The following is a 24,916-nucleotide window of genomic DNA, read 5'->3' as shown; positions in this document are numbered from 1 at the left end:
ACTTTTTGGAGAAAGCGACAGTGCGGAACTGAGTCGAACGCCTTTAGAACTTCGAGAAATATGGTATCAACCTGGCAGCCTGTGTCTAGAGCCTGTTGTATATCATGCACAAAGAGGGCCAGCTGTGTCTCGCATGACCGCTGTTTCCTAAAACCGTGCTGGGTTCTGCAGATAAGCTTCTCAGAATCTAGAAAGGCCATTATGTATGAACACAAAATATGTTCCGTGATACTACAACAAATCGATGTCACTGAAATTGGCCGGTAATTATGTGCATCCGATTTTCTACCCTTTTTATAGATTGATATGACCTGGGCCTTCTTCCAGTCCCGTGGAACTTTCTGCCGTTCCAATGATCTCTGATAGATGACTGATAAGAATGGTGCTATATTTGTAGCATAGTCAACGTAAAATCTTACGGGGATACCGTCTGGGCCAAGATGCCTTTCTGGCGTCTAAGGATCTTAACTACACTCCTGGAAATTGAAATAAGAACACCGTGAATTCATTGTCCCAGGAAGGGGAAACTTTATTGACACATTCCTGGGGTCAGATACATCACATGATCACACTGACAGAACCACAGGCACATAGACACAGGCAACAGAGCATGCACAATGTCGGCACTAGTACAGTGTATATCCACCTTTCGCAGCAATGCAGGCTGCTATTCTCCCATGGAGACGATCGTAGAGATGCTGGATGTAGTCCTGTGGAACGGCTTGCCATGCCATTTCCACCTGGCGCCTCAGTTGGACCAGCGTTCGTGCTGAACGTGCAGACCGCGTGAGACGACGCTTCATCCAGTCCCAAACATGCTCAATGGGGGACAGATCCGGAGATCTTGCTGGCCAGGGTAGTTGACTTACACCTTCTAGAGCACGTTGGGTGGCACGGGATACATGCGGACGTGCATTGTCCTGTTGGAACAGCAAGTTCCCTTGCCGGTCTAGGAATGGTAGAACGATGGGTTCGATGACGGTTTGGATGTACCGTGCACTATTCAGTGTCCCCTCGACGATCACCAGTGGTGTACGGCCAGTGTAGGAGATCGCTCCCCACACCATGATGCCGGGTGTTGGCCCTGTGTGCCTCGGTCGTATGCAGTCCTGATTGTGGCGCTCACCTGCACGGCGCCAAACACGCATACGACCATCATTGGCACCAAGGCAGAAGCGACTCTCATCGCTGAAGACGACACGTCTCCATTCGTCCCTCCATTCACGCCTGTCGCGACACCACTGGAGGCGGGCTGCACGATGTTGGGGCGTGAGCGGAAGACGGCCTAACGGTGTGCGGGACCGTAGCCCAGCTTCATGGAGACGGTTGCGAATGTTCCTCGGCGATACCCCAGGAGCAACAGTGTCCCTAATTTGCTGGGAAGTGGCGGTGCGGTCCCCTACGGCACTGCGTAGGATCCTACGGTCTTGGCGTGCATCCGTGCGTCGCTGCGGTCCGGTCCCAGGTCGACGGGCACGTGCACCTTCCGCCGACCACTGGCGACAACATCGATGTACTGTGGAGACCTCACGCCCCACGTGTTGAGCAATTCGGCGGTACGTCCACCCGGCCTCCTGCATGCCCACTATACGCCCTCGCTCAAAGTCCGTCAACTGCACATACGGTTCACGTCCACGCTGTCGCGGCGGCATGCTACCAGTGTTAAAGACTGCGATGGAGCTCCGTATGCCACGGCAAACTGGCTGACACTGACGGCGGCGGTGCACAAATGCTGCGCAGCTAGCGCCATTCGACGGCCAACACCGCGGTTCCTGGTGTGTCCGCTGTGCCGTGCGTGTGATCATTGCTTGTACAGCCCTCTCTCGCAGTGTCCGGAGCAAGTATGGTGGGTCTGACACACCGGTGTCAATGTGTTCTTTTTTCCATTTCCAGGAGTGTATTTTACAGTCCCAGATACACTAAACACTATGTCAGCCATCCTTTCGTTTGTTCGATAATTGAAAGGGGGAATGGTGCTGCAGTCCTCTATCGTAAACGGGTTTTGGAAAGCTAGGTTTAGAATTTCGGCCTTCTGCTTATCATCATCAGTTACTTTACTCGTACTGTCAGAAAGAGAAGGTATTGAATTATTTGTAGCGTTCATAGATTTTACGTACGACCAAAATTTTTTGCGGTTATTTTTAGAATCTACAGATAAAATATTGCTTTCAAATTCATCAAAAGAATCTCTCATTGTTTTCTGACAGCTGCTTTTATTTCGCATAATTTCTGTTTGTCAGCGGGGCAGTGACTACGTCTAAAACGACTTTGCAAAATTCTCTGCTTTCTCAGCAACTTCCTAATATGTTTGTTGTACCAAGGTGGATCCTTTCCCTCCCCTATACTTTCGCTAGGCACATACTTCTCTAGCACATGGTGGACAATTCCTTTAAATTCCGACCAAAGATGCTCAATATCTTTGTGTCCCGCGGTGAATGCTTGTAGCTGACAACCTGGGAGCCGGTATCTTGAGCCTGTTGTATGTCATGCACAAAGAGGTCCAGCTGTGTCTCGTATGACCGCATTGACGTAAGCCACATGGTATGTCGAAACATGAAGACGAGTCGTCATGTCTTCGTTTCATGAGCGCTCAAGGTCATTTACCCACCGGGGCCCCCGGGGTCAGCATGGCGGCGGTCCCTGTCCCGCTGAGATAATTTGTCCTTTTAGGACAATTATCTGAGCAAGCACCCACGCCAGCAAAAGGTTGGCACGTGTAAAAGTTTTCGTTTTCGAGCGTCATGCAGTGCCCCCTTTTTGTTCAATATGTATATAAATGCAGAACCTTTTACATTTTATTCAGTCAGCACAAAGTCGTGGTTAAATCAGTATTTAAGCACAGGATCACATAGTTCAATTCAGTACGACAGAGGAACTTTATATCCAGGACCAGTGGACGATATTGAAATGGCGGAACACGGAAACACCTTTAATGTTAATAGAGATAATAGTATACGGACAATGTTTCGACAAGATGCCGCAGATGAAATTAGGTACGTAGAAAATCCAGCATATGATGATTTAGACGAAGAAGTCGTCGAATTTGAGTTGGAGCCAATGCCATCAGAAGAAGTTAATACTGGACTACGCCAGCGTCATCCATATCAGTACGGCGAAGAAGGCCACACTGCAATAGATGTAGATACAGACGAAAATACACCGCTTTTATCTGGAACCGCCGAAACAGCAGTGGACGGCGCAAGCTTGAGCACAGTTTTATCTGGAACTGGTACCGCAACTGCCGCGACGTTATCAACAGCGCAAATTGCTGGAGCTGCTGGTGTTACTGCTTTGGCCGGTGCTGGAGTAGCGTATGGTGCAAAAAAATTAGTTGATCGAATAAATAACAAAGGATTTACGTTGCCAGGTAGCGATTATGTTGGGCCTGGAAACCCTATAAATATAGACGCACCGCGAAGTGCAGCAGATGCAACTGCCAAGGAACACGACGTCGGGTACGATCGCCTGTTAAAAGAAGACAGAGAACGTGCATTCACTGAAAAAGAATTCCGAGAACGAGTTCAAAAGTTGGATGCTAAAGCTATTATAGACTTTGCCATATATTGGAGCCATACACGCAATTGGCATTCGTTTGCAGGAAAATACGGACTGAAATTAAAATCGTTTCTTGAACAGAAGATTGGAAAAGTTTTATATCCAGTAAAACCAGATTCCAAACCAGAAGGTATGTATATTTACCTGCATATGAATATTCAATAATTGATTATAAATTATATGTCGATGTTAATAATGTTTCTCGCCTTCAGCAGAAGTACGATTGGCCTCCTTGGGAACGCCCAAATTGGAATGAAATGCATGAAGGCCAGAAACGTTATGCATATGAACAGTGGCTAATGTCACGTGTACGTCGTGGTTCCCCATAGATCACGAACGTCCATCAACATCTGGCGGTACATCATTAGCACCGAGCTCAGAAAGTGTTCCTGAAATCGACTCGGAAGAGGATGTAGAAGATGTTGACGACAACGGAGAGGATCCAAACACTGTTCGACCATTAGTTCCTTATTCTGACTCTGACACAGAAAATAGTGCTATGAACGAAGAAACAGCTAAACGTACAGCATCGGCCCAAGAAGCAAAGGGTGCAAAAAAGGCTAAAAAAACACTTCCTGGCACAGCAGGTCCCTCAGCTAATGGAATGGGTGATTCCGCCAACACACGTGATGTGCCATTACCTGCACCGTCAATATTAGATACGGGTAACATTACCAGGTATAGAAAAGTACACAGATTTTTTACGTATGGTCTAGCATATAAAGTACTCACGCATGAAACTGCTGTATTTATGATTACCCCTTTGGCAGAAATTCCTGTTGATCTTCCATTTTTGTACATGACCCCCTCTGAATTTGATTTATTACCACATGGTAGTAGAATTGTTCATTGCTCTGCACAAGTGATTGCACGTAATCCCAGGATTGCTTTCCCAACAAATTCAACTGACTCTGAACTTGCAACTTTAAATCAAAATAAGAATATGATTACTTCTGTGGGTATTAATTTAAAAATACCTGGTGTTAATGTTACACCTACTGCATTTGGCTCATCATCTCCTATGGAAACAAGTAGTATAGATCATAAACGTAATTTTAATCCAATTTGGAAATCGTGGTATGGGTATAAGAATAATGAAGAATCGTTTTTAACTACAGTACCTGCCCATCAATTCTGACAACCCATTAATTTGAAATATTATTATGCCTGTGTGTCTAGTACAAAGGCAAAAGGGCTGCATAATTGGGGATGGAAATGTGTTCAATCGTGTGTTTCTGAGGTAGATGCAGATTCTCGTACTGGCAGTGTTATTGTTAACTATGACTATAAACCAACATTAGGTTTTGTCAAAATACCAAAAGTTGCAAATGTTGATATATTCCCCATTACAGATACTGCACAAGGAGTACCTCAACGGTATACAAATACTGGTAATAAGCACTGTAATCCATTTATGGCATGTGACAATTTTTCAAAAACACTTTTGGAACCAGCTCAAATTCAGGAACAATTAGTACAAGCTATTACTCCAGTAACGAATGATGATTTCTCTGGATATGATGATTTAATAGAAAAGGCAGATATTGCTTCTGCTGGGTACAGTATTACACTCCATGATACAAATGTCCAACCTAGTCTTCATGTAGGCATAAACCCTACATATGCTTTAAGCACTGGCAGTTTAAATAATGATATTGTTAAATATACTGATACTCAAATGTTGTTTGAAGTTATTGCTCAATGTTCTGTTTATTTAGATGGTTTGGAAACTCATTATCCCCGAGCAAATGTACCAAATGTTCAGGTATCTGATATGATTTATATGTCAAATGTGAAAAGGAATCAGGAATCATCAGTGTACAAGGGACAATATGAAATTAAACAAGCTTGAATATAATATCTTGTATTTATTGTAAAAAACATTTGTATTGTACAAAATTGTAAATAAATGAATTATTACATTGTAATAGTGTTTCATTTCAATAATCAATATTATACATTTGAAGTAATTGAAAGAAAGCCAAAGGATACGGCTTCTACAAGCATTTTTTAATTCATCAAACTTTCTCCACCTAATTGTATGTATACGAATATCTTTAAAATCTGGATGAGAACAAATAACTGGTTGTGCATTTGAAATTAACAATAATGGAGTACATCTTAATATAGCGTCTCCTTTGTACTTCACTCTGATGTTACACGCAATTCCTTCACACACTTTTTTAAAATCCTCAATTGCACACTCCTCCAAAGAAATTTCATTTCCAACAATCACACGTCTGTTAACAGCATCTTGCAATGCAAACTGATTCGTTCTATTATTACAACGACCAATGTGCCCAACATTTAAACCAAGTGAAATTATACAATCAAAAAACCAATTTTTGCCACTATTTGGTAGACCAATAATACGTAGTGTGTTTAACTTTTTATTTGGTACAAATATATTTTTACCTTCAAATTCTTGCCATTGATACAATCCTTTCTTATTAATCCAAGATACAAGATTTGTTAAAAATTTCGTAGCTTCGTCAGTATCATCTTCACATTGAAATAATAAAATTTTATTTAGCAAAGAAAGAGAATCTTGAAGAGTATAATAATATTCCCAAACATTTGTCGAATGAGAATAAAAAATATTATCTTCAGAACCAGAGCACAATAAAGTTTCTATACCATGTAAATCCAATTCATTTATAGTTTTTTATACAATTCTAAGCCCATATCAAAAAATCGTTTGAATTTAAGGTCAATCAAATTAATAAAATATGGATGAGCAGATGGTATTACATTGACTATATTTTCCGGAGGGATACAATTGTAACTTAATAAAAGGGATAGTACCTTTTTCGCTGTTTTTTCAGCATTGCACCCTTTCCCTGTAACGATTGGCTGGCGCTTGCTATGAGGCCATGTACATGCTGCATCACTGGCGAGTCCGCCTCCACATTGATTAACATTTCCAGTGTCTTGCCCCTCCAATACTGTGAGGGATTGCTCGACGAAACTGTTCCATTGTATAATTTCAAGTTCACCAGGCAATCGCTTATCAGTTCCTCTAAGCCGAACTTGTCCCCTACTTGGCCGTTTTTGCAAGTATAGATATAAAAGAACATTGAGCCAGTCGATGTCTGACATGACTGTGATTGCTCTAGTGCGTCTTGTTGTTTTCTTAATTCGACTGGCAATAAATCCGTCAGTTTGAAACCTACAGCGGCACCGTCTTGATGAGTAGATACAGTCGTGTATGAGGTGGATGTGGTCCCCATCATGTTTCCACATGATAATCTGGCCAGGGTAGGTTTGTGCAATGATATTAATTCGTCTACAGAATTCATCAACTTCGTCCTCTCCTCTGAGGACAATAACGTCAGTGTAATACTATCTTTCAGAGATCTCAGATATTCGGAGAAGCTCTGGAAACCAAAGGACGAAACTAATGAAGAACTTTCGAATTGAGTCGAATAGATCAAAATGGTAAAGATGTATTCGCCTAAGAGTCCATCTCCCTGTGCCAGCTTGCAATTCAATCTCGTCGTTAAGTATATCATTGTCTTCAAGGACGGTGTTGGTATTTCTGCTTCCAGGAGAGTGAAGATCGTCTGGACGGCTTCCATCAGATTCTCCGTTACAAATCTGCAAACAACAAATCAGCTATATCAGCGTCGTCTTCCTCTGAATCCGATACTCTGCTTAACGAGCCACCACAACGTACACTTCTGAACAATGGATTATTTGTACAAAACATGCACCAAAGACTATATTGTTTAACATGTGGTGGACAAGTTACCCCATATGTAAATGATGCTGTCTTAGTTACCATATTAATTTTCATTTCAATAAGAAGTGGTTGCAGTAGCACGTTTTGCCATGAATCGGATAAATTACATAAACAGTTTTCACAAATAGTATATACAAAATGCTTGTAAGTTACTTCGTAAAAAAATAATTTGATTTTGAATCTACTTTGCCAGAATGTACAAATGTCAAAAGAAGACATTGTGTTTAAACCAAGTGTTTCCCATGGAACTGGAATTCCTGCTCTTATTTTTCCACAAGCTTCTAATGCATCATTTGCGATCTCACAAATCATTGGAACATTCTCACTTTTATTAAATATATAAAATTCTGGCGACCTATAGGAATTTAACATGAAATTAAATTTCGAAACACGAAATTCCAACAGAATATATTTCTGTGTAGTTTGTATTAAATCTAATTGAAAAACATCCAACGCATTTTGCAGTCTTCCACAAACAGAAATTCGTGCAAGTTTGTACAAAGTTTCCATTGTTATAGAAGTATACTTAGTATTTCTGGCAGCTCGTTAGCGACAATAGAAGTTCTCGGAGTCGATTCAGAGGACATAATGTACAGACGACAATACCATGCCCCTTATATAGTGGAGTGGTTGCTAACCAGCTTCAGTTATCAATACTCATATGTCTGTCACTCCAAAACGAAAACATTTACACGTGCCAACCTTTTGCTTGCGTGGGTGCTTGCTCAGATAATTGTCCTAAAAGGACAAATTATCTCAGCGGGACAGAGAAAGTTCAGAATTCCACAGCTGGCTAGAGCGAATGTGGAAGTTTAAATAATCTCTAACATCACGTAATTACCTCCATAAGTTGCGTTCAGTCCCTGTATGTTTTGCGCCTCTCAGTTCTCAGTACTGGTTTGTTCCTGCCTGCAGGTGTCGTGGATCCGGTCGCGGGACCTACACATCCTGACGTCCGGCGTGCTGACGTACACGTCGGACTCTCGGTTCGAGGTGCTACACGGCTCCGACCCGGACTCGTGGACGCTGCGGCTGGTGGGCGTCCGGCACGAGGACGGCGGCCGCTACGAGTGCCAGGTCAACACCGACCCCAAGCTCAGCCTGCCCGTGAACCTGCACGTCAGAGGTAGGCGCGCGGCAACAACCAGTGCTCCACCCGACACGCGTGTCTGGCCTTGCCTTTGCAGATGACTGAACCGTGGTTTACTTTCAAAGATATTCTTAAGAAGTTATTTTATTTACTAGCGATTCATCAAGAACATTAACACATTTAATCACACTATGTAAGCATGGAAGTAGTTGCCAGGGAGTAACTGATGAAATCATAACCAAATTCCTTTTAACAAATGGGAATTTTATTCACTTTAAGAGTGCCTAAAAACATTTTTTACGAGGGCAGTTCAATAAGTAATGCAACACATTTTTTTTCTGAAACAGGGGTTGTTTTATTCAGCATTGAAATACACCAGGTTAGTCCCCAATCTTTTAGCTACACAACACTATTTTTCAACGTAATCTCCATTCAATGCTACGGCCTTACGCCACCTTGAAATGAGGGCCTGTATGCCTGCACGGTACCATTCCACTGGTCGATGTCGGAGCCAACGTCGTACTGCATCAATAACTTCTTCATCATCCGCGTAGTGCGTCCCACGGATTGCGTCCTTCATTGGGCCAAACATATAGAAATCCGACGGTGCGAGATCGGGGCTGTAGGGTGCATGAGGAAGAACAGTCCACTGAAGTTTTGTGAGCTCCTCTCGGGTGCGAAGACTTGTGTGAGGTCTTGCGTTGTCATGAAGAAGGAGAAGTTCGTTCAGATTTTTGTGCCTACGAACACGCTGAAGTCGTTTCTTCAATTTCTGAAGAGTAGCACAATACACTTCAGAGTTGATCGTTTGACCATGGGGAAGGACATCGAACAGAATAACCCCTTCAGCGTCCCAGAAGACTGTAACCATGACTTTACCGGCTGAGGGTATGGCTTTAAACTTTTTCTTGGTAGGGGAGTGGGTGTGGCGCCACTCCATTGATTGCCGTTTTGTTTCAGGTTAGAAGTGATGAACCCATGTTTCATCGCCTGTAACAATCTTTGACAAGAAATTGTCACCCTCAGCCACATGACGAGCAAGCAATTCCGCACAGATGGTTCTCCTTTGCTCTTTATGGTGTTCGGTTAGACAACGAGGGACCCAGCGGGAACAAACCTTTGAATATCCCAACTGGTGAACAATTGTGACAGCACTACCAACAGAGATGTCAAGTTGAGCACTGAGTTGTTTGATGGTGATCCGTCGATCATCTCTAACAAGTGTGTTCGCACGCTCCGCCATTGCAGGAGTCACAGCTGTGCACGGCCGGCCCGCACACGGGAGATCAGACAGTCTTGCTTGACCTTGCGGCGATGATGACACACGCTTTGCCCAACGACTCACCGTGCTTTTGTCCACTGCGAGATCACCGTAGACATTCTGCAAGCGCCTATGAATATCTGAGATGCCCTGGTTTTCCGCAAAAAGAAACTCGATCACTGCCCGTTGTTTGCAACGCACATCCGTTACAGACGCCATTTTAACAGCTCCGTTCAGGGCTGCCACCTGTCGGAAGTCAATGAAAGTATACGAGACGAAGCGGGAATATTTGAAAATATTCCACAAGAAATTTCCGGTTTTTTCAACCAAAATTGGCCGAGAAAAAAAATGTGTTGCATTACTTATTGAACTGCCCTCGTAAAAGAAACAGATTTAAAATTATAATCAGAAAACACCCTCTTAATATCAAAGTTACAATTTATTCAGAGGCAGAAAGAAACAAGTTTTGACTGTATGAGCTTTCGGGCAGAGAACCTTCCCACTTCCTTTTGACACGGCCGTAGTTACGACCGCTCACAACAGCCTCTGAAAGACTACACTGGTGCAAATCTGTAACACACTTTAAACTAAGAGTTTTAACAATTTACACAAGCACACAAACTATGCACCCCCCGTAGGAGGAATGGAAATGGTACAAAACACTAACAATTAAAATATTAACCTTTCCACCGCAGGTGCAACTTGATTTTAACTTCTAAGAAAAATCTTACGTTGAAAGGGTGGCAACTTTATGTACTAAAATGATCTTTTAAATAAAAGTCCATGAAATGCAATCTTATATAAAATTCTACAAGGCTGGCCAAACAATAGTTAAGATGCTCTACAGTACACAGATACCGCCTCTCAAGATCATAGGCAGTAATATCAAAGTTTCCAAAGACCAAACATATTTCAGGTATTAGGCCGTTACACTCCAAGCAATAAACTCGTTAACACACCAAATCCGACAAACATGACAGAGGCAGCTACTAACGTACGGCAGATTGATAGGGAGATTACCGAACAACCCGAACCGCAGGTTGCTCTAACCCGCCCCTGCTCCACAAGGGGGAAACGGACCACCCAATTTAAAAACAACCACCTTCCCGCTGGTAGGCAAACGGGGAAGAATCGTCGGACGACCCCAAAAGCAAAACGGCTGGTGACCTCACCAAGAAAACAAGTAGAATTTAACAAGAGTAAATCAAACAAGATATCACCAATCACTTAACTTCTAATAAACCGCAATTTCTCGAGAAGACCTGGCGCAGCACCCCCAAATCGCTCTCCCGAACCGTCCGCTGCCAGCCGCTTCAACGGACGCAGGAAGGCGCGCCGATCTCCCGTCTCACGGCGTCGCAGCTCGCACCGGCCGGACTGATGTCGTGGGTTGACTCCTGTTGCTCTCGTGTCGACCGCAAAGTCACTACCCCTCGCTATACGCCGCGACCCACTGGACTCACGTGGCGACCTCACATGCGCCGACGCTCAAGACGGACAAGTCATCTTGTGTCTCAGTGCGCGACCGACCAACCGATCGATCCAACCGCCAATGACCATTGCCTGAGCAAACTCTGGCGGCCTAATGCGCAGACTCAGATGCAGGAACTAAGCGCCGACCGGGCGACCACTCGCTGAGTTCTCTTACTGGCGGAGTGGAAAGACTCATTCTGACGGCTTTAAAGGTTGATCCGAACGACAGACATACTAGCACTCCGAACGACAGGCAGACACTAACTGCCTAACAAATGCGGACGAGAGACAGACTAGCAAACTGGGGTCGAGGGACTGACCCAGACTGACCGACTGGCGAACTCATAGCGCCCCTTAAATGCACGTGAACAGGCATCCTTTCCCCTTTCCTACCAGAGGGAGACACTAAAGCTGCGATTGAAACGGCGGCGCCACCGCCAGAAACGAAGGGTGACTGCTTCACACTACGCGCTGCGGCGCGCTCTTCAAAACAGCAATTTTTACCACGGCTCAATGACATTATTTTGTTTGCTTCGGGACCAGAAAAGATTCTGCAAATTTTGGAGGAGCAAGTGCGACGAAGCTGAAGCTGAATTGCAGCAAAACTGAAATAAAGTACAGTCAGCACCTAATTACTGTAAAACTAATTACGTAAGAGCACTGAACTAAAAATCAGACAACCCCATGAGACATCATGCTCTTACTGTGGACTGATTATAGCCTCACTTTCGCTAGGGAAGACTGTTGTAGCGTAACAAGACAGCCACGCCACTCGGAAGTAGCCGAAAGGCACGCGTTACTGACGCAGGCTAGAGATAGGTCTGAAACAGGATAAGTAATGAATGCTATAAAGAAAAGTACGTAGCTCCTGGAATACTTAACTTTAATCCATCCTTGTGGTACACCGCTCTTGACGGTACAAGTGAGACACTTTAGATACAAGCTATGTAAGGCTAATGGCGCCTTGCTAGGTCGTAGCCATGGACTTAGCTGAAGGCTATTCTAACTATCTGCTCTGCAAAGGAGCGAGGCTTCGTCAGTGTAGTTTCTAGCAAAGTCGTCCGTACAACTGGGGCGAGTGCTAGTAAGTCTCTCGAGACCTGCCGTGTGGTGGCGCTCGGTCTGCGATCACTAACAGTGGCGACACGCGGGTCCGACGTGTACTAATGGACCGCGACCGATTTAAAGCTACCATCTAGCAAGTGTGGTGTCTGGCGGTGACACCACATTCCTCCCCCGCAAATCGGCGAACGGCCGTGTTACAAGGCTTCCGTCCACCGTGGGGAGGACCCCATGTTGACGCATGCGATGAGGTGGGGAGCCCAACAACAGGCGAGGCTGTGCCACCCGCACCCTGCCATTCGGTCCGAGGGGAGCTAGGAAACGCCTGAAAACCTAGTCCAGGGTGCACGTCAACATGCGGTGTATGCGCCTGTAGAGATACAGGAGGGGCCGAAGGGTCGACCTCCATGTGGGCGGAGCACCCGACGGGCGAAGACATCTCGTCCGGAGCGGGCAAGAGTTCCATGGCGGATGATGGCTGGTCACGGGAAGCGATCGGCGGCGCGGTGCAGCGGTTGCAGCGACGCGTCCACTGCGGGCTGCGCCGGCGGGAGGACAGGCGGCGGCGGCGGCGCGTCACCATGAGGCAAAATGGAAGGCAGCGTCGGTAACACCTGGGGAGGAGGCGAGCCAGTAGATGGGTCCCCAGGGCCCTGACCGGACGGCACCGTCGCTGAAAGCAGACGGGTAGCGGCAGAACCCGTGCGACGACAGAGGCGCAGCTGATTGAGATGCCGACGCACCTCACCAGAGGCCCCCAAAACCAAATACATCGCGCGGCTGAGGCAGCGAAGAATGCGCCCTGCGAGCCAACGCCGTGAACCGCGAGAGTTGCGATAGAATACAACGTCGCCTGGAGCCAAAACAGGAGTCTGCCGCTGCACAGGAACCTGATGCGGCGGATGCAGCGAAGACATCAAGGTTCGATGAGGACGACCGTGGAGCAACTCAGCCGGCGAGCGACCATCTTGGGGCTGAGAGCGATACGAGGACAAAAAGAGCAACAACGCGTCCTCCCGAGAATGCGACTCTTTCAACTTCAACATCTGTGACTTGAAAGTACGGACCAATCGTTCAGCGGCACCGTTCGACTGAGGCGAAAACGGCGCGGATGTCAGATGTTGAACACCATTGGCCGTGCAGAATGACTGAAATTCCGCGGACACGAATTGTGGGCCATTGTCGGAAACAATAGTCTGTGGAAGACCTTCAATGCAAAAAATAGCGAATAACGCTAGGATGGTGGCCACACGACGAAAATCAATCGGAAACGATTCGACCACGTCATCGGTTTCCGAGTCAATGAACATGCAAGCAAGTGCCGAAGAATCGAATGCTTTATCCTCAGCAACTGGCAAACAGGACAACGCATCAGCGTTTCCGTGCTTAGCAGTGGACCGATACAAGATATCGTAGCGGTACTGCGAGAGAAAAATTGACCAGCGAATAAATTTCTGCGCTGTACGTGGAGGTACAGGCTTGTTCGGATGAAAAAGCGATGTCAAAGGCTTGTGGTCCGTGATGATGGTAAAGTGACGACCATACAAGAAATCATGAAACTTAGTAACACCAAATACGAGAGCCAAAGCTTCTTTCTCTATCTGTGAATAATTTCTTTGCGCCGACGAGAGCAATTTTGACGCAAAGGCAATTGGGCGATCATGCGATCCATCTTTGTGCGCAAGCACAGCACCGATCCCGAAATCCGATGCATAAACCATCAACAAAAGTGGTTTCTGGGGATCGAATGGCGTAAGGCAAGTATTAGAAAGCAACGCCGATTTCAACTGGCGAAAGGCGCGTTCGCATTCCGTCGTCCAGACGAACGGAACACCTTTACGGCGTAAGCGATGAAGCGGAGCAGAAATGGAAGAGGCATTGCGCAGAAAGCTATGATAGTAATTTATTTTACCCAGCACACTCTGTAGCTGCTTCAAATTCTGCGGCGAAGGCAAGTCTTGTATGGCACGAAGGTGCTCTGGACTGGGATGTATGCCTTGGGCATTTATTACATGTCCCAAATATGGTAAGTCACGAGCAAAAAACACACATTTGTCCTTCCGCAAGCGAAGACCATTTTGTCGCAATACCTGAAATAATGTGCGGAGGTTGGCTAAATGTTCTTCCGCCGTCTTTCCGGAGGTCACAATATCGTCCAGATAGTTTGCTGCAGTAGGGACCGACGCACAAACAGTTTGTACATATTGCTGAAACAATGCAGGGGCGGAAGCACACCCGAATGGCAGTCTTTTGAAACAATACAAACCAAGATGCGTGTTAACCACCAAGACGCGCTGGGATTCTTTGTCCACCGGTATTTGCAAGTACGCATCTGCTAGGTCCAACTTAGAAAAATATTTACCCGGGCACAGTTTATCAAAAAGATCTTCCGGGCGGGGTAAAGGAAAAGTTGCAATCACTAGTTGTGGATTCACTGGTGCCTTGAAGTCCACACAAAGTCTCAGTTTTCCGGAAGGTTTTGGCAAAATTACTAAGGGTGATGCCCAGAGAGAAGCTTGCACACGTTCAATTACACCTTGTGATTCTAATTCGTGTAATGTTCTTGCGACCTCATTACGCAATGCGTGGGGAACATTACGCGCTCTGAAAAATTTCGGTTGCGCGTTTACTTTCAGTTCCAAATGTGCTTCATAGTTCTTAGCGCAACCAAGGCCCGGTGCAAAAATGTCTGCAAATTCTTCACATAGACGAGAAACACTGTCTGAAGGCACAGTCTCATTCACTGATAGTACCTGATTTACTATAGACATGTTAAACAACTGAAATAAATCTAATCCAAACAAGTTCACTGCAGAAGAAGAACGAAGGACGTAAAATGACACAAGTTTTGTTTGTCCCTTGTATGTTGCAAGAAGAGTGCACTGTCCTAACACAGGGATCTGCTGTCCTGAATAACTAGTGAGCTGAACATTTGCGGCACGCAACGGAGGTGTGCCCAGTTGTTTGTACGTGTCGTGATTGATCAATGAAACTGTAGCTCCGGTATCGAGCTGGAATGGGATCACTTTGCCGTCAAAGTCCAAGTCTACAAAAAGTTTGTCCTGCTGACGACAAGAGCGACTTTCGCGCGCAATTGGAACTGATACCGGTACAGAAGCACTTGCGACCGGACGAGATTTCCGGCGACGGCGACGCACACTTTTTGTGGGACGAACACAGTCACTGTTTGAGATAGTGGCACTGGACGGGGTGGAATTAACTACATGAATGTCCATGGGCGAAGGTGCACGAGCCTGATTGTCCATGGTTCGATTCCGGCGCGAAGCAAAGGGCCTGGAATGGTTGTGATTGTCTGATCGGAGCTTTTTCTGGCAAACACTTTGAACATGTCCTTTCTTATGACAGTAAAAGCAAATAGCTTGGGGTGACGGGCAATTGTCACGCGAATGTCTAGTTGCACACCGCGGGCATGATTTCAGAACTGCATTGGCATGCTTACGCGGCACACGTGTTTGAGAGCTAGGCCGCAGCTGCGCGGACGGGCGCGAGGGCTGTTTAGCGTTCCATGCAGTGCGCTCGGCGGGCCGGGTAATGTGACACACAGCTGGCGAAGTTTCAAATGATTCCTGAGCAAAGTCAAGTGTGTCTTGCCTATCCAATATGTCTATCACTTGCTGAAGGGAGGGATTAACTAGTTTCAAAATCTGTTCCCGTAAACGAACATCAGAAACGTTCTGTGCAATTGCATCACGTACCATTGTATCTGAATAAGGAAGTCCACATTCACACTCAAAAGCACAATCCCTAGTAAGGCCTTGCAATGTTGCAACCCACTCCCTATTAGTCTGACGGGCCGTACGTTTAGTACGAAAGAACGTATACCTTTTTGCAACGACATTGACTGTTTCATTGAAATAGGCATCTAATGCTGACAAAATTTCTTCGTAGGACAGAGTTGCTACATCGCGTCGGGGAAATAACTTCACTATCACATGGTACGTTTGCACCCCTACACACGCCAATAAATGAGGCTGCCGCTCGTTACCTTGAATTCTGTAGGCGGCGAGATGAAATCCAAATTGGCGTGACCACTCCGTCCAGGTTTCTATGGCTGGGTCAAAGGCCCAGAACGGGGGTGCAACTGCATGTTGTGGCTGCGGTAGCGGTAAAGCGGTGGCTGCCGCATCGTTTTGCATTGCACGTTGACCCTGAACGAGCTGTCCAAGGGCATCCAATAACGCCTGCGTCTGCTGATTTTGCAAGCGATAAAAGTCGGACAGTACATCTGGCGAAGCCATGACACAAGTAAATGTAAGCAAGTATAAAGAACAAGACCCTTTTTTTACTCGTCGCCAACTGTTGTGGCGTAACAAGACAGCCACGCCACTCGGAAGTAGCCGAAAGGCACGCGTTACTGACGCAGGCTAGAGATAGGTCTGAAACCGGATAAGTAATGAATGCTATAAAGAAAAGTACGTAGCTCCTGGAATACTTAACTTTAATCCATCCTTGTGGTACATCGCTCTTGACGGTACAAGTGAGACTCTTTAGATACAAGCTATGTAAGGCTAATGGCGCCTTGCTAGGTCGTAGCCATGGACTTAGCTGAAGGCTATTCTAACTATCTGCTCTGCAAAGGAGCGAGGCTTCGTCAGTGTAGTCGCTAGCAAAGTCGTCTGTACAACTGGGGCGAGTGCTAGTAAGTCTCTCGAGACCTGCCGTGTGGTGGCGCTCGGTCTGCGATCACTAACAGTGGCGACACGCGGGTCCGACATGTACTAATGGACCGCGGCCGATTTAAAGCTACCACCTAGCAAGTGTGGTGTCTGGTGGTGACACCACAAAGACGTGTCACAGTTGTGCAGGTACACCTTATCCGGATGAAGCCTCTCATTTAAGATTATGTACCCAATAGCTTAGGCTACCTTATCAACAAGGTTGAGGTTACGGATATGAAAGTAGCTAGGATGATTGCAGGTACTAGTAGATGGGAACAATGGCAGGAGGGTGTCCACAATGAGGAAATCAAAGAAAAACTGGGAATGAACTCTATAGATGTAGCAGTCAGGGCGAACAGGCTTAGATGGTGGGGTCATGTTACACGCATGGGAGAAGCAAGGTTACCCAAGAGACTCATGGGTTCAGCAGTAGAGGGTAGGAGGAGTCGGGAGTAGACCAAGGAGAAGGTACCTGGATTCGGTTACGAATGATTTTGAAGTAATAGGCTTAACATCAGAAGAGGCACCAATGTTAGCACTGAATAGGGGATCATGGAGGAATTTTATAAGGGGGACTATGCTCCAGACTGAACGCTGAAAGGCATAATCAATCTTAAATTATGATGATGATGACCCAATAGCTACCAAGTGGTGGGTTTATTGATTGCTGTGTCGCTGTTGCAAGTAGTCCCCCACATTTTCTATGAGCTTAAAAAATGTCATGATTACCACTTCAAACTGCTGATACACCACTTTACTTATCAACCAGTTTCGGTCGGTGAACCATCACAAAGTTCTTAAAAGAATTTACACCATTATGTCAGGTAAACTTAAAATCGTGACGACAGATGTTAACACCATGAACTGAACCAAAATCATGATGACAGATAATAACACCATCAGTTTTTCACTGGTATCACATAAAAATAAAATTTACTTAGACAATTATGTGGTATCAACTTTCGAAACCACACTTGTTAGGGGTTGCAGTTATCGACCGCGGTCCGTATTCGTGTCGTTGTACCCGCGAGTCGCGACCAGCGCCCCTAACGCCGATCCGCGGCTTGTATCGAGTTTCTAGCGATCTCTTGTCCACTCTTGCTCTGGACGTCTAGTAGTAAAGTAGCATAGCCTTCAGCTGATAAGAAGTAACCTCTAACAAGGCGCTTAGTAACGTATGGCCTAAGTGAGGCCTTAATAGCTATAATTATATGTATGCAGCCAAGAAGAATGCTGTACAACCAGTTAAATACAATATATATTATTTCTTACCAACGACTTCTAATTATTTTAGTCGTTGTAGACCCAGACCATGCAGCCAGCACCTTATTGACGTTATTGACAAACCTGCTGTGATTTGTATGTTTCTGTTTAGCATTGGCCACCAGTCACCATTGGCGACGACTCGTTCGTCGTCATCATAACAAATAATAAACTGTGCTTGGTTATAGCACAGTTTATACACTGAAGAGCCAAAGAAATTGGTACACTTGCCTTATGTAGCGTAGGGCCCCCATGAGCACACAGAAGTGCCTCAACACGACGTGGCACGCACTCGACTGATCTCTGAATTACTGTTCATCTCCGCAGTATACAAAACGGCGTGGTAGCCACCTAACAGTTCTGCTGTTCTGGTCAACTGGAGCGGCCAAGTTCTTTCATTCAAGTTGGGTGGCCCAAAATTAACGGATTCCCAGAAAGCGGGAGACTTTGTATGTCTCTGCCACCGCGTAGCCTCAACGACGATCCGATATAACGGCCAGGGAACCAAGCTAGATTTCGCCGTCTTAAGCGTTTCCTATTTTACATAAACGATGATGTCAGAATTAACCTGTCCCTTTGAATCGATGATCATCTATGCAGACAATACCTCGTTAGTGTCTGCGGACATGGGAAAATTAGTTTAATAGCACTAACTGCGTAATTAAGATTGACGACTAGTTAATTACTTGACCGACTGGTCTCTGTTCGGTATCAGTTTACTCGGAATTTCGTTGGGAGCCGAATCTGTGGTCAGAGGTAATGGATTAATTTTTTTCCCTCTCTTCCTTTGTGGTGGGGACGGGTCAGGACAGGTGCTGTGGCCTCACCAAGTGCGTTATGTACTTGACAAAGTCCCTGCGATACAAAATCACACAACCGTAGGTCTCAGACCCAGAATTAATGCCGGGCGGCTTATTTACACAATGTCAGTTTCAGGCGTACTTTGGCAACTTGCTTAAGAATTGTTCGGGACAGCGACCAGGAGGAGGTTGATACGGAATCTCCGATGAAGCTTTATCTTCATCGAGTATTTGGCCAATTACCACGCGTGATGTACTGACTTGGCAGAAAATCCTAATAAATTTCGGTCTTATGTCAAAACAGTAGATGGATCAAAACAAAATGTTCAGACACTCTGAGACCAAAATGGTACTGAAACAGAGGATGACAGACTAAAGGCCGAAATACTAAATGTCTTTTTCCAAAGCTGTTTCACAGAGGAAGACTGCACTGTAGTTCCTTCTCTAGATTGTCGTACAGATGACAAAATGGTAGATATCGAAATAGACGACAGAGGGATAGAGAAACAATTAAAATCGCTCAAAAGAGGAAAGGCCGCTGGACCTGATGGGATACCAGTTCGATTTTACACAGAGTACGCGAAGGAACTTGCCCCCCTTCTTGCAGCGGTGTACCGTAGGTCTCTAGAAGAGCGTAGCGTTCCAAAGGATTGGAAAAGGGCACAGGTCATCCCCGTTTTCAAGAAGGGGCGTAGAACAGATGTGCAGAACTATAGACGTATGTGAAACCCAGTTAGCGCTATTCGTCCACGAGACTCAGAGGGCCATAGACACGGGTTCACAGGTAGATGCCGTGTTTCTTGACTTCCGCAAGGCGTTCGATACAGTTCCCCACAGTCGTTTAATGAACAAAGTAAGAGCATATGGACTATCAGACCAATAGTGTGATTGGATTGAAGAGTTCCTAGATAACAGAACGCAGCATGTCATTCTCAATGGAGAGAAGTCTTCCGAAGTAAGCGTGATTTCAGGTGTGCCACAGGGGAGTGTCATAGGACCGTTGCTATTCACAATATACATAAATGACTTTGTGGATGACATCGGAAGTGTGGTGTCACCGCCAGACACCACACTTGCTAGGTGGTAGCTTAAATCGGCCGCGGTCCATTAGTACATGTCGGACCCGCGTGTCGCCACTGTCAGGATCGCAGACCGAGCGCCACCACACGGCAGGTCTCGAGAGACGGACTAGCACTCGCCCCAGTTGTACGACGACTTTGCTAGCGACTACACTGACGAAGCCTTTGTCTCATTTGCCGAGAGACAGTTAGAATAGCCTTCAGCTAAGTCCATGGCTACGACCTAGCAAGGCGCCATTTGTAACATTGCATGTATCTTAAGAGTCTCACTTGTATAGTCAAGAGCGATGTACCACAAGGATGGATTAAAGTTAAGTATTCAAGAGGCTACGTATTTTTCTTTATAGCATTCATTACGTATCCTGTTTCAGACCTCACGCCATCCTTCGTGCGCTTATAGCGTGCATCTCGGCCCCCTCAAACACACTGTGTCGGCTCTCTTGTCGACACAACAGGAAGTTCACTGAGGATTTTTGCAGATGATACTGTGGTGTATCGAGAGGTTGTAACAATGGAAAATTGTACTGAAATGCAGGAGGATCTGCAGCGAATTGACGCATGGTGCAGGGAATGACAATTGAATCTCAATGTAGACATGTGTAATGTGCTACGAATACATAGAAAGATAGATCCCTTATCATTTAGCTACAAAATAGCAGGTCAGCAACTGGAAGCAGTTAATTCCATAAATTATCTGTGAGTACGCATTAGGAGTGATTTAAAATGGAATGATCATATAAAGTTGGTCGTCGGTAAAGCAGATGCCAGACTGAGATTCATTGGAAGAATCCTAAGGAAATGCAATCCGAAAACAAAGAAAGTAGGTTACCGTACTCTTGTTCGCCCACTGCTTGAATATTGCTCAGCAGTGTGGGATCCGTACCAGACAGGGTTGATAGAAGAGATAGAGAAGATCCAACGGAGAATAGCGCGCTTCGTTACAGGATCATTTAGTACTCGCGAAAGCGTTACGGAGGTGATAGATAAACTCCAGTGGAAGACTCTGCAGGAGAGACGCTCGGTACGGGCTTTTCTTGAAGTTTCGAGAACATACCTTCACCGAGGAGTCAAGCAGTATATTGCTCCCTCCTACGTATATCTCGCGAAGAGACCATGAGGATAAAATCAGAGAGATTAGAGACCACACAGAGGCATACCGACAATCCTTCTTTCCACGAACAATACGGGACTGGAATAGAAGGGAGAACCGATTGAGGTACTCAGAGTACCCTCCGCCACACACCGTCAGGTGGCTTGCGGAGTATGGATGTAGATGTAGATGTAACACAAAATTATGGCTTGCAGATCATCGAGACCAGTTGGAGATTACAGATGACCCCCATGACACCCCACCTTCCGCCACTTTTCATCCGGAAAGAAGGAAGGAATATTTGGGTTTAACTTCTAGTTGACATCGACATCATTAGAGACGAAACGCTAACTCGGGTAATTTCAAACACGGGAGAGGACACAAGGAAATCAGCCATACCCTTTCAAAGGAATCATCCCAGTGTTTGCCTGGAGCGTTTTAGGGATACCAAGGAAAATCTAAATTATGAAGCGCGCAGGAGCATTTGAACCATCGTCTTCCCAATTTTGAGTGCAGTGTTTTAATCACTGCCAAACTTCTGCCAGTCCGTTCATCCGCTCCTGACTTTAAATGTGTAATTAGATTTAAAACTATTTTCGTTTATTGGTCCGTCTCGGTTCACATTTTATATTAGATTACATGTTTCTATCTCTCTGGATCATCTTTAGATCTAGAAAAGTGTAAAAATAAATATGTATAATCTAATATTTTACAACATGTAAAAAGGGAAAAAGTTGTACATAAATGTAGACTTGATCTAAATAGTTACGTCAGCAACACGTCTTTTCTACTCAGAACGACATATCACAGCACTGTGTTTTGCAATTGCGGTCAGTGCTTTAAGTAATCATATGTTGAAGGTAGTGGAGAATGGGTGGTCGGGGAACTGGAGTGAGGGTGATTGGGACAGGGGAAAGGAAGCAGGAGCGGATTGTGGGGGTGTCATGAGTTTAACAGGAGGGGCTGTGCTAACATTATAGAACGTGTAATTATGTGAAATTCTCGTTGAAACACTATGAAACGTCCCCTTTGAACAATTATACAAGACTTTGCTTAAAACTGACACACAATATTTTTAGCGCAACGCAATCTGACTTTCAATAATCCCTACAGAAGAATGGCCCTGACTAACATTAACCTATACCTTTCACAAATCACTTACCTCACAAAAATCTTCGTTACTCGAACTACTGCAATACAGCGAGCGCCACTACTGCCAGCTAAATAAAAGATTCAAACTACGGAAGGCACTAACTACTGATAGGCATAGTTAGCAAATGAAAGATTTTAATAGAGAACAAACAATGTATTTACCTTAATAGTGTTGAAAAATCACAATATGCATAGCAGTTCATGACATCCAGTTTTACAAATTTCAAAACTCCGCCATTTCTCTCCCCAAATCCACCACTGCTGGCGGCTCACCTCCAACTGCGCAACGCTACGCGCTGTTTACATCCAGCTGCCGCTGCCCAACACTACAATGGCAGACAACAATGCAAACTAGCCACAGACTGCACACAGCACAGCCAGTGATTTTCATACAGAGCGCTACGTAACGTTGCCAATAATAAAACATAAACAGCCTACTTACATAGCCCCCATGCTCCCAACAAAAATTTTTACAAATTGTTTTGGGCACTGGCCAATACAGATTTGAAAAAATTTTTCACAATTACAGTAAGAAAAATATCAAATGAACACACTTATTGATACAATGTTGGTCAAATGCTAAAATTTTCTCACAGTCCATAAAGACAGTCCTGATCATTCATCACAGTAAAATTGCAGTGTTTTTCTCAAAGTCTGAGCAGTAAAAGAAAATGCACACGGAAGTAGAGCATTTCCATGCAGTCTTGAAGAAGTTGTGTTGTCCTTCCAACGGAAAGACAGTGCTGACTCTCGACATGCAGACAGGTAATGGGCCACAACAGAGCAAACCCACCGCAGAGTCAGTCGAAATTTTGAAGAATGTTGGTAGGTAGGTCATCACACAGTAGACCCACTGTAGTCCTGGTAGAGATTACGGTATTGGTGGGCCACCTGAGGTGCAGACCCACTGCAGTCCTTGTAGAAATAATGGTACTGGTGAGTCAGCAAAGGTGTAGACCCACTGTGGTCCTTCGGTATTGTTGGGCCACCAGAGGTTCACACCCACTGCAGTCCTTGTAGAAATAATGGTACTGGTGAGTCAGCAAAGGTGTAGACCCACTGTAGTCCTTGTAGAAATAATGGTATTGGTGGGTCATCAAAGATGCAGACCCACTCTAGTCCTTGTAGAGATGGCCAGCAGCCATCTATTGTGACTGTGCAGGTGCACAATCACCATTGAAGAGTCTTGCAGATAATATAGCAAGTCCATAACCACCACTTGTGCACTCACAAAGTTTTTGGAACTGTCCTTAGAAACAGCAATGCTGTTATCCAGTCCCTTACTGTATTATTAACACACGTGCAAACGCTAACAGTCCCTACTTCTCACATATTGTCCATATACTATGACCAACAGAAACGTGTGCAGTGAAATGTAACTTACAAGTTACTTAATTTGATGAACTGGTGTCAATTACAATTTTATAACATAAGAATACAATAACAAAGGTACAAAATACATCATTAAAGAACATAATAGTACAGATAACATTTGTAGTAAAACAGGCTTTACAAAAGAATCGAAATAACATATACATCAGTGTTACAGGAATTATGACATGAATACATACATAAAAGATCAGAATAACTTTCGAAACATCAACTTCACACATGTGCATTAAAACAGAACAGAATAAATAATGTCTAAGCATATTTATAAGGTAAATAACATATTATTAATGCCAATTATATTTGAGGATAACAGCATTCCTCATCATAGTGAATGTAGCTTAGTATTAGAAGAAGAAAAAATTCAGTGAAACTACACAGAGAGAGGAAGAAAACAAATACACAAGGGTACACAAACACATAGTGGGATAACACAAAAGGAAAGGACAGGGTTTGTTTTCAGTGTAACATTTGGTACTGCAGTCCAACCCAAAACTTCATTCCATAGATCTTTCGTCTTATTTCAACATTTGTTTCCACCAAAAAAATCCTATTCAAGCATGCTTTCTGTATTTATATGTTCACATATTTCTCACCTCATTATTTATTTTCCATTATCTTACTTCATCATTTATTTCCAAGAAAATCCTACCTAAACCTGTTGTCCCTAAACCCTACTTTTTTGGTTCATATCCTCTTTCAAAATACTGTTTTGGCCAAACCATTTTCTGATAGCTTCTCAATGTATTTCTTCCAATTCATCACAACTTGTTCTCTTACATGGCCTACCCCATCTTAAGCTAACTTAAATCTACTGAGCTCAGATGCTAAACTAAGGGACAAGGCAATGCAGCAGTACAAAACAATTAACTCAAACAGCAATGACAAAATATTCAAATTGGCCAAGCAAGCAGCAATATTACAACTAATATTACGCAATGAGCAGCAAACAAGAGAAATAAATCAGTAGTAAAACTGGCTTAACAGAGTAATGTAAAGTGAAGTTTAGTAGTACTATGCCTGGCAAACAGCAGAAGCAAATGCAATAAATTATATCTAAACATGGCAAAGCTCAAGCAGAAAAATATTACAGTAAAGACAACAATGCAGATAAGGGAAATGTCTATTCACATCTTAATATCTATGTCATTAAAGTGGTGCACCACAACTTATTCTACAAAATAAATTACCAAGTACTTGAAAAGAAAATTATGAATGTAGTTCCTGTGAAGGTAAATGTCTTTTTGTGCTCCCTCATTTTTTTGAAAAAAATTATTATTT

The 24,916-nt window shown here is 44.5% G+C and overlaps 1 protein-coding gene across 1 annotated transcript in view; it reads left to right on the top strand.

The window, feature by feature from the left end:
* The first annotated feature begins 8,164 nt into the window (after window positions 1-8,164).
* Window positions 8,165-24,916, top strand: part of LOC126199465 (uncharacterized) — a 197,977-nt gene continuing 181,225 nt past the window's right edge. Inside the window, exon 1 of the mRNA XM_049936386.1 lies at window positions 8,165-8,423. Coding sequence (XP_049792343.1) covers window positions 8,165-8,423 — 259 coding nt within the window. The remainder of the gene's footprint in view (window positions 8,424-24,916) is intronic.

The sequence above is a fragment of the Schistocerca nitens genome, chromosome 8 (assembly GCF_023898315.1).
Source record: "Schistocerca nitens isolate TAMUIC-IGC-003100 chromosome 8, iqSchNite1.1, whole genome shotgun sequence".
NCBI lineage: Eukaryota > Metazoa > Arthropoda > Insecta > Orthoptera > Acrididae > Schistocerca > Schistocerca nitens.
This window is presented reverse-complemented; position numbering and strand designations above follow the sequence as displayed.